Source organism: Helianthus annuus, chromosome 1 (assembly GCF_002127325.2).
Source record: "Helianthus annuus cultivar XRQ/B chromosome 1, HanXRQr2.0-SUNRISE, whole genome shotgun sequence".
Taxonomy (NCBI): Eukaryota; Viridiplantae; Streptophyta; class Magnoliopsida; order Asterales; family Asteraceae; genus Helianthus; species Helianthus annuus.
This window is the reverse complement of record NC_035433.2, coordinates 140,549,903-140,560,368: the sequence shown is the minus strand read 5'-3', so window position 1 is coordinate 140,560,368 and position 10,466 is coordinate 140,549,903. Positions and strand designations below refer to the sequence as shown.

The following is a 10,466-nucleotide window of genomic DNA, read 5'->3' as shown; positions in this document are numbered from 1 at the left end:
GAACGTGATTTTGGCTTGTAATGTATTAGGTTGAACTTATTTTGAAAATGTTATTTTGAAGTATTGAATAATATTTTAGAATATTGAAATTTGAGAGCTGCGTATTAATGTTTATTTTTAAAATCGAGCCAAAACAAGCTGAGCCGAGCTAGTTCGATTTAAAACCAAGCCGAGCCCGAGCTTAGATTTTCAGCTTGGTTTCAAATCGGAGCCAAGCCGAGCCAGTTCGGTTTATAATCGAGCCGAGCCCGAGCTTGCCCTAGCTCGGCTCGGCTCATGAACAGCCCTACCCTCAACTATCACTTTGACGTCCGTCACCCCAACTTAACACTTAGTATGCTCTGTCACCACGTCGGTAACTGATCACTAACTTTTGATCCTGTTACTATACTTTTGGGGTGTCCTAAGATCCCTAAAACATTCCTAAGATCCCTATGACACCCCAAAAGTATAGTACCAATATCAAAAGTTAGTGATCAGTTACCGACGTGGTGACAGAACACACTAACTGTTAAGCTGGGGGTGACATGCGTCAAAGTGATAGTTGGGGGTGACAACGGCAAATAACTAATAGTTAGAGGTGATAAAATCCAATAACCCAATAAATAACGCCTATTCAAACAACTATACATTTATAGTTTATTAGACTATTCGGTCTGAAAGGCTTGAAGAAGAGGCATGAAACGTCACATGATAGCCACATCAGCAGCAAGGGCGTTTAAAAAAACGCGGGTTAAAGGGGCTTTAAACGAGGTGTTTAAAAAAAATACTCCCTCCGTCCCGTTAAAAGTGTCCTATTTTGAATTTCAAAGTCTTTATTTATAAACTTTGACCTTAAATAATTTTGTTTGTGTTAGATAATACTTGATGAAAGTTATATGAGTTGATTGTGTTTTACAAATGTTTTTATCAGGTTAATTTTCATCAAGTTTTGCATAACACAAAAAATTTATATTTAAAGTCAAAGTTTATAAATAAAAACTTTGAAAATTCAAAATATGACACTTTTAATGAAACGGAGGGAGTAATCAATTAAAATCTAAAGAATCAATCAAAACAAAACCAAACAACAACCAACCAACCACATATTGCCACATCATCAGCAACACTTGCCTCACACCACCTCACATGACGGTGTTATTTCGTGAAGGAAAGTTAAAACCCCTGAAAAAAATCGTTCTTTGAAGCAGCATTTCGATCAATTTCAGCTCACTGATTACTGTAACCACTAATTTGCATGTGCTCTGTTTCTTCTTCTTGTTGATTAGAACAGAGTTTTAAGGAATTTTTTTGTATGTATTCTGCTATGAATGGCTGAATGCCATTGTTGTTGATTAATCCTCACTTTCCTTTTATATCATGAGTTTATACATATTGATCGCACATTGTATCTATATCTATATGTATAACATATTCTGAGTTTATACATATTGATCACACATTGTATCTGTATGATTGTAAGTTTTTTACTCCCCCTGTTTTTATTCATCACATATATGTGTCAATTTAGGGCTTAAAAGGGTTTTGCATTTTTTAATTAACCCCCTTTTCACTGTTTATGCACAGAAAGAAACCTAGGGTTTACACCATTGTGGAGGATATTCAACAAAGTTTGAACACAATAGTGCTTTGTGTAGGTTAATGACAAAACTACCCCTGTTTTATCAACTTTTGTGTGAGCTTACACATTCGTTGATCGGGGATAGGAGTTCTTGGAGACGTCAGATAAAGTTTGTGGACTTTTCGGGGAGCGTATAGAGTTGTGTTAGCTTTTTCTTCGGGCCTTAGCGTTAGTTTTGCCGTAGCCTTAGTTTGTCTTAGCCTATGCAGTTAATGCGGTAAAATATCGGTAATTTTATTATCTTGCAGAATTTATATATATAGCAATTTAAAACTAATAATTCAGTGATATATCAGTTATCGGTCAAATATCAGTCAATATCGCTGATAATATCGGTACCGATATTTGACACTGATATTTTGCTAGAGGACCGATATATCACCGATATTAACTGCATAGGTCTTAGCGTGATTTTAGGGTATAGATTCGTTAGGGAAACGTATAGGTACTTTAAAGGGATTTGTGTTACCTTATAATGTCTATGTGCTCTTTGTCTGTTACTACTATAGTTTTCTCACCGTTTTGTGCTATCGGCATTTTCCTTTTCCCGCTTTTATATTAGTACTTTTTGTTTGGTTACGTTTTTGATTCCATGCGCCACACTTTATGTTATCCGGATACTATACTTTGCATGTGTTAATTTACGGCTTAAAATATGTTTAGTAACTGTTTCCAAGGGCGTAGCTATGAAGGGGCCCAGGGGGGCGCCCGACCCCCCGAACTTTTCGCTCAGTAGTGTTATATATGTACGTTTCGTATAGAATATTTTAGGTATATACATTTTCGACCCCCCGGTTTTATAAAAACAAAAGAATTTAGGTATATACTTTTAGGTCCGGTGACTTCCGACCCCCCGGTGGAAATTTTCAAGCTTCGCCACTGACTGTTTCTAATGTTTATGCTGGTATGCATAGAAAGAAACCTAGGGTAGTAATGTAGTATTTTGAGCATGAACCACCGTTGTTGATATTCAACAGAGTTTGAACATGATGGTGCTCCGTTCAACTTGTGTAGGTCGAAGAAGACTTCATATTGAATGACCAAAATACCCCTTGGCTTATGGATTTGATAGAGCAGACAAAAGGTCAAGAACGCGATAAGATCAATATCAAGAATTCTGAGAAAAAAAGTATGAAACCGAAGAAATTAAATGCACATTATTATAAAAAGTTGTTCCAAATTTGTGGACCAAAAGTTAAGGGGTCGAATGATGCTAAAGACACGGTTGCGGAGGAATCTAAATCTTGTTCGGTTTCTAGACATAAAAAACGGAGGTGACTTGGTTAATGGCATATTTATTCGTTAAACAACATTTGGTTACATTAATCTTTAATTGTTCATGAATTAGTTGTTTGATTCTTTGATCACAAATTTTGTAGATTATGTTCTGGACAAGTATTCGGAGAGAGTGTTCAACAGTCTGGCGCAAAAGACGAGATCGAATCTAGTGTGTATTCTGTTTCAACCGAAACGCATAATCACGTTCTTCCTTATGTTAACAAGCTTTGTGATTATCGGAACAGAGGTCAAAACACTGTTTTCTTTGACGGGCAGGTGAAATTCTTGGACTATTTATTCATTAAACGATTATCGTTTTTTCACAAACAAACGATTACGTAAATGTTGCAGGACTGGCTAGCTAAGGTGGTCTCTTTTGTATCATCATTGCTGGATGACATAAAGAAGCCTATTCTAATAATTGCTTCCTCCAGTGCTGTTTCTTTGTGGGAAATCGAGTTTTCAAAGTGGTCAAAGTCGGTCAAAGTCGTAACATACAAAGGGACCAAAGATATCCAGTCTGCCATTAAAGATTTAGACTGTCAAGTCCTTTTATCTTCTCCGGATGCCATTTTTGAGGTACATAATGGATAGTATATAACAAAACGAACATGAATTCGTGTTTGGATTTTGTTAATCTTGTTGTTTTGCAGGATATGGACATGTTTATTCATATTAAGTGGGAATTGTTAGTGCTAGACGAGTGCCAACGCGCGGTATTTTCAACACATTTTACGAAATTTCAGATGCTTATGGCTGATATGAAGCTGTTAACGGTTACTGGTGAATCAGTGGTCAGTTTCCTCAATTCATTTTTTTTTAATCTCAAATGGACCAATAATAATAAAAAAATAGATAAAAGGGAAACATGTCAATTTGGTCAAATGGGCTGAAAGTCAACTCAATTTGGTCAAACGTGCTGAAAGTCAACTTAATCTGGTTAAACGGGCTGAAAATCAGCTTAATTTGGTCAAACGGGCTGAAAATCAACTTAATTTGGCCAAACAGGCTGAAAGTCAACTTAGTTTGGTCAAACGGGCTGAAAGTCAACTTCATTTGGTCAAACGGGCTGAAAGTCAACTTCATTTGGTCAAACGAGCTGAAAGACTACTTCATTTGGTCAAACGGGCTGAAAGTCAACTTCATTTCGTCAAACGGGCTGAAATTCAACTTCATTTGGCCAAACGGCCTGAAAGTCAACTCAGCTCAGCCAGTTTGACCCCTGGCCTGCCACAACTGCAGGCTGCAGCCTTTGTTTATTACATTTGCTAACTTTTAGTCAACCGTTTCAGGATACTCTGCAGAGTTACCGTAATATTCTTTCACTGGTTGATTGCAAAAACGAAAAGATACATATTGATGCTGATATGAAAACGAACGATGATATTAACACATTGAAAGAAAAACTCTCGCCATTTATTGCATTCGAGTGCATGTTCAGCACACCTGAATTTGACGAGTATTGGGTTCCGGTTCATCTTTCTTCAACGCAAATCGAACAATATTGTTCAATTCTAGTTTCAAATTTGGACGCACTCACTTCATCATCAAGAAAATCTCCACTCCATAACGTTATCACGCAGATCCAAAAGGTTCGTATCGTGGTTGTATTTCTTGGGTTCCACATTCCCTTTGGTAAACCGTAAATACTTCTTAATTTGATTAATTGTATTTGTAGTGTTGTGATCACCCGTATCTTGCGGACCCTACTTTGCGTAATTCTTCGAAACCTTCTTCGGTTGATGATCCGTTGGCTGCTGAAATCAATATCAGCGGCAAACTGCAAGTTCTCGACAAGCTGCTACTAGAGATTAAACGATGTGGGTTAAGAACACTTGTTCTGTTTCAGGTAACCAAATTCTTGAACATGTTGCATATGCGCTTAAGTCCACGAACGAACACGAACAAGACCTTGTTGGTGTTCATTTGTTAAGAAACTAGTTGGTGCCCTGCCCGCGTTGCGGGGCGATGGCCGAATAATTCTCAATCAATTAAAAAAACACTACTATAATTTTGCTAGGAAAAAAAAAACTAAAACGACATTTTTCGAATAAGGGCAAAACTGTAATTTTTCAGGACTAATGAGCGTGTGTTAGGCGGCTCCTTGACACAGAAAAAAAATTAAATCTAGTCAACCAATTAAAAAAAGTTTTCTACTTTTGCTAAAAAAACTAAAACAATGGGAAAACGTAATTTTCAACTGAGGGCGAAATCATACTTTTTTTTCAGGGATAAAATCGTCAATTAAATGGACCAATGGGGGAGTGTCAGGCAGTTGCCGGCATGATTGTAATTTTACACTGGGGAAAAATTGTAATTTAACCAGTAAAACAAACAAAAACAATGGAGAAAATGTAAATTTAATTTGAGGGCAAAATCGTAACTTGGTTGTGAGAAAAAAAAAAACTAATGGCAAAACTGTAAATTTAAACGGGTAAAATCGTAATTTTGAACTGAGGGCAAAACTGAATTTTTTAGCTGGAAGCAAAAGCGTGAATTTATTTTTAACTCGGGGTAAAAACATAACTTTGAACTCATGGCAAAATCGTAATTATAAGGGGGGAAAAACTAATGGTAAAACTGTAAATTTAAACAGGGCAAAGTCGTAATTTTTAACCGAGGGCAAAATTGAAATTTTTAGCTAGGGGCAAAAGCGTAAATTTATTTTTAAGTGGGGGCAAAAACATAATTTTGAACTGATGGCAAAATCGTAAGTTTAAAGCGGGATAAAATCGTAAATTTGTTGGTCCAATAGGGGAGTGCCAGGCAGTCCTGACACTGTTCCCTCCACCGCCCATTTCACCCAATAGGTGAAAACAACTATTATCGCCCATTGAATTTGTATGTGTTGAAAATTATACTAAGCTTAAAAATGCAAAAAAGGAAAAAAAAAAAAAAAGAAGAAAGATGGGGCCAGCCTCCCTTTCCCACCAATGTGATGGCGGAACTATTGCCGGCCATCTTCTTTGTATATGTAGGTAATATATGTGTTCATGACTGTTCATGAACACTTACCGAACGAGATTTTATGTTCATGTTCGTTTGTTAAGGAAATGAACGTGTTCTTGTTTGTTTGTGTTCGTTTGTTAATTCTAGGTAACGAACATTAATGAACACAAATGAACGAATACAAGCAAATAGTCATGAACAGAATATATATTATACCGACATTAATTAAATATTTTATTTGTTGGAATTTTGAAGTATATAAATAGCATATAAAAACTAAAACACTAATGAACTATCGAACATAAACGCACACGTTACCGAACTTTCACGAACATAAATGAACGAACGCGACCTCTGTTCATGTTCGTTCGTTTAACTAAATGAACAAAATTTCTTGTTCGTGTTTATTTGTGTTACAAACGAACGAACTTCCCGCTATTCACTGAACGTTCGATTCGTTTGCAGCTCTACGCGCTTTACATCATTTTGTTTATTTAAAAGTGAATTTTGTTGATTGACAGTCGGCGATTAATTCGGAAAAGATATCAACCGGACATTTTTTGGATGACCTTGTTCATCAAAGATTCGGCGAGAATTCGTACGTATACATTTCCGGAAAGATTCTTTCGAATTCTTCGCCCGCAAAGAAAAAAGAATTATTAGAAACGTTCAACAATGTGGATAGTGAAAGTTTCATTTGCTTATTTGATTACCAGGCTTGTCATTCAAGCATTAGACTTTTGCGTGTGGATGTCGTGATATTATTCAACAGTGATCCGAACCCGTTAAATGACGTAAAAGCCCTTAAGCGGATCACCATCGATTCACATCGTGAGCGGTTAAACGTTTTCCGGTTATATTCAGCATTCACTGTTGAAGAGAAAGCGCTTATTCTTTCAAAGCAAGGTACAACTGTCGACAGTTATAATAGTTGGAGTGTCTGCCACCAGTTGTTAGGATGGGGTGCGCCGTACTTATTCGGTAAGCTCGAAAGCAGCACCGACTCCGGAACTGAATCGTTTATAAACGATTTGGTTCACGAGTTGTCATCCCTGTTGACGAACACGAGTGTCGAAACGGGTCCCGCAAACCGTTCAATCGTATCAAACGCTCAGATGCAAAACGGAGGTTATTCTGGAAGTATCGTGTTATTCGGTGAAACTGAAACCCGCCCGATTGAAAGTTGTTCTGTTGAGTTCTTGAGTGATAGCTCACCTTCTGATTTTTGGAGTGATTTGGTCAAACAAAGTCAACATAGACTGAAAAGCCCTTGTAGCAGGTTGTCTCGGAGAGTTCAAAAGCCAACGCAAAAACGACTTGAAGGTGAAAATCAAGATCAAAACGATGCAACTAATTCGTCTTCTGTAAAATCAAATGTTAAAAGTAAGAGAAAAGCGCTTGATAAAGTCGGAAGAAAATGTGCACGGTTACCAATACCACCTTCGACAAGTATTTCCGATTCGGTTGCTTTAAATCCTACAACAAGTGAAGCGGGTCCCGACGATCAACTACGGCCACGTTATTCTAGTTCTCCGCCTCTTGAAACGGAAACCGAAAGAATTCGAAAGGAGCGAGAACAAATCACCAAGTCATATCAAGAAAAGGTTTTGTTTGATTATAGAAACACGTCTTATTTTAGTTAGGGCTGCAAATGAACTGTACGTTCAGCGAACAATTCGTAAACCGTTTGGCGGGAAGTTCGTTTGTTTAATAAATGAACGAACATGAACAGAGGTCACGTTCGTTCGTTTCGGTAATGTGTTCGTTTATGTTCGTTTGGGTTCGATAGCTCATCGGGGTATGATTTTTTTATATTTTATATTTAAATACTTCAAAATTCCCATAATAAAATATTTAATAAATATTAGTGAATTGAAATACTATTTAAATTATATAATAAATATTAAGTTAGTATACTATGGGTGGATTTGCGTAATATTTGTAATGAAAGATACCGATTTTATTCAAAATTTAATACATGTTCCTTTTTGTTGTGTCCGTTTGTGTTTAGGAACGTTCGTTTGAGCTCATTTATGTTCATGAACGTTTGTTACCTAAACTTTATGAACGACCACAAACGAACACGAACACGAACACATTCATTTCCTTAATGAACGAACACGAACAAAAAATCTCGTTTGGTAACATGAACAGTTCGTGAACACATGATTTCTTTAACGAACGAACATGAACAAGGCCTTGTTCGTCTTCGTTCGGTTCATTTGCAACCCTAAATTTAGTTATAGTAATGGCTGGATTGTATCATGATAATGATATTGTTTATATGCAGAAATCGATGCTTCTTGTTGAATGCGAAAAGGAGATTTTAGAGGTACAAAAGAAGTACGATGCGTTAATCCATGACTCAGAGACGAGTTTAACAACGGAAATTAAGATTCTTGACGACTATCAGAAGCTTGTTGACGCTAATAAACTTTTGGCTGAGATTTTGGCACGAAACTGGCGGGACAAACTTAATCTGAAGAGTCCAGAGCACAATCTGAAGAGAGCACATAAAGGTAATATTAGGGTGCAAACGAGCCAAGCGGCTCGCGAGTTGCTCAAGATCGGCTCGAGGAAAAGCTCGAAACAAGCCGAGCCTTATCGAGCCCGAGCTGAGCTTGAGCCTAAAATAAAGCTCGTTTGTTTTCGAGCCCAAGCTCGAGCTTGGCATGTGAAGCTCGTCGAGCCTTAGTGTAATATTAGTTTTTATTAAAATTTTAATAACGTTTAGCTCGACCTGGCTCGTTTATTATTTCCTAATTAATTTATATTAATTATAAATATTATATTATATATAATTCAGTTATTTTTCATAATTTTATAAATATTAATCATTATTATTTAAATGTATATTAAATATATAAATAAAATAATATATTATTTTTTCGATAAACGAAGCTCGGGCTCGGGCTCGTTTATTTAACAAGCTTGTAATTTAGGCTCGGGCTCAAGCTCGTTCAAGCTTTTTTTTCGAGCCGACCTCGAGTAGCTCACGAGTAGCTTGGCTCGTTGCACCCCTACATTTACCCCTTATTTAAAGTTGTCTAGTAAACGAGCCGAGCCTATGTAAACTTGTTTACGAGCCGAGCCCGAACTTAAAAATAAGTTTGTTTAGTAAACAAGCCCGGGCTTCACTTATCGAGCTGAGCTCGAGAGCCTAAATAAGTCTATAATTTATATTATGTTTATTTAATAGATTATAAACGAGCCGAGCCCGAGCCTGTGAAACTACCAACGAGCCGAGCTTGAGCTCGAGCTCTAGCTCTCATAAGTTGATCGAGCTTCCTGTTTTATTTCTTAATTTCTTTCAAGAACATCATTTGCTTCCTGTTTTATTTCTTTTGAAAACAGACACTAGCGCTGTTAATGTTTTGCAAATCCCTGCATCTGCACTGGTACGACCAACGGACCCGTGTTTGACCAGGGGTCCCACCAGGTTAGCCGGGTCAGGACTACGTTTTCCAGCCCCTCATCTAAGGTCAAGCCCATCAATGTTTGCGACATCAATCCACAACCGGCCCGCCACTGGTGAACCGTCTCTTGAGCCGTTGGCCATGCCATCAACTACCCAAACAGTTGACGAACATTGCGCTGTATAGAAACAAAGTCAAACAGTTGACTTTGTCAAGTATATAGAGATCTAGTCATCATGGTCTTTTTGATAGTGTGTTTGGTTTGATATAAATATGATGATAGTTGCTAGGATCAAAATGTGAAGAATTGAAGATAGTGTTCATATATGCATAACCTTTCTTTTGAAAATATTATTGTTAGGTTCACCCAATGTATATGTTATAAATATGTTTTGCTTACAAACATTTGGTGTTTTAGAGATAGTCAACCCTTATGCTTATAAACCACACATTATGATTATAGCGTTTTCAAAATATTATTGTTTGGTACCGTACCGATCATTTTCGGTACCGGTACCTGTACCCATTTTTCCACTTTTCGGGATCGCTACCGGTATTTTGGTTGATTTAATACTGGTACCGTACCTTTCCGATTATTTTCGGTACCACTTTTCGCACTTGTTTTGTACCGGTATTTTCGGTATCTGTCTAGTATCGTGTTCATCCCTACTCTTATACTTGTAAACATATAAGTTAACGGGCCCATGTTTTATAATTGGCTTAAAAGTCGATTGTATATATTAACTAAAGTGGACTTGATCGAGTTGATGGCATCGATGTTTAACCAGATTCACCTAAGCTCTTTTAATAATAACTGAAATAACCGAACCGTTTTAACTGAATAGAGGTTATGCATGTATATAAAAACAGAAACATTGGTGCAAGTTCGATTTTGAGCTATAACTTACTCGAATGTCGAATCAACGCATACTTACACGTATGCTTAGAAAAACACTCGTAACAATGTGTCGTTTGAATTAAAATTCAAAATCCGAGTTTTGGCTAAGTTTTGTAAAACATTTTTTGGTAACAAAAGGGACTATGGCATTCTATAAACGCAAAGGACCGCCACCATACTTGAACCAAAAATTTAAGTACATGAGAATCAAGAACCGAGTCATATCACTTGATAGTTGAGTGGTGGATTCGGGAGTTTTTTTTAGAGCGGTATAAAACTGGTTAGGTAAAAAGTAAAAACAACA

The 10,466-nt window shown here is 37.0% G+C and overlaps 1 protein-coding gene across 3 annotated transcripts; it reads left to right on the top strand.

The window, feature by feature from the left end:
- Window positions 1-1,118: 1,118 nt before the first annotated feature.
- Window positions 1,119-9,725, top strand: LOC110881881 (helicase protein MOM1-like). 3 transcript variants are annotated; one of them, XM_035975556.1, is made up of 10 exons: window positions 1,119-1,221; window positions 2,636-2,895; window positions 3,001-3,175; window positions 3,251-3,478; window positions 3,553-3,693; window positions 4,192-4,491; window positions 4,578-4,748; window positions 6,370-7,452; window positions 8,139-8,367; window positions 9,203-9,725. In XM_035975556.1, exons 2-10 carry the CDS (start codon window positions 2,681-2,683, stop codon window positions 9,448-9,450), a joined length of 2,790 nt encoding a protein of 929 aa, XP_035831449.1. In that variant the 5' UTR covers window positions 1,119-1,221; window positions 2,636-2,680; the 3' UTR covers window positions 9,451-9,725. The 3 variants fall into 3 exon arrangements, with proteins under 3 accessions (XP_035831449.1, XP_021985719.1, XP_035831450.1); XM_022130027.2 differs by having other exon boundaries at window positions 1,148-1,292; XM_035975557.1 differs by having other exon boundaries at window positions 1,149-1,292; window positions 6,565-7,452.
- The last annotated feature ends 741 nt before the right edge of the window (window positions 9,726-10,466 follow it).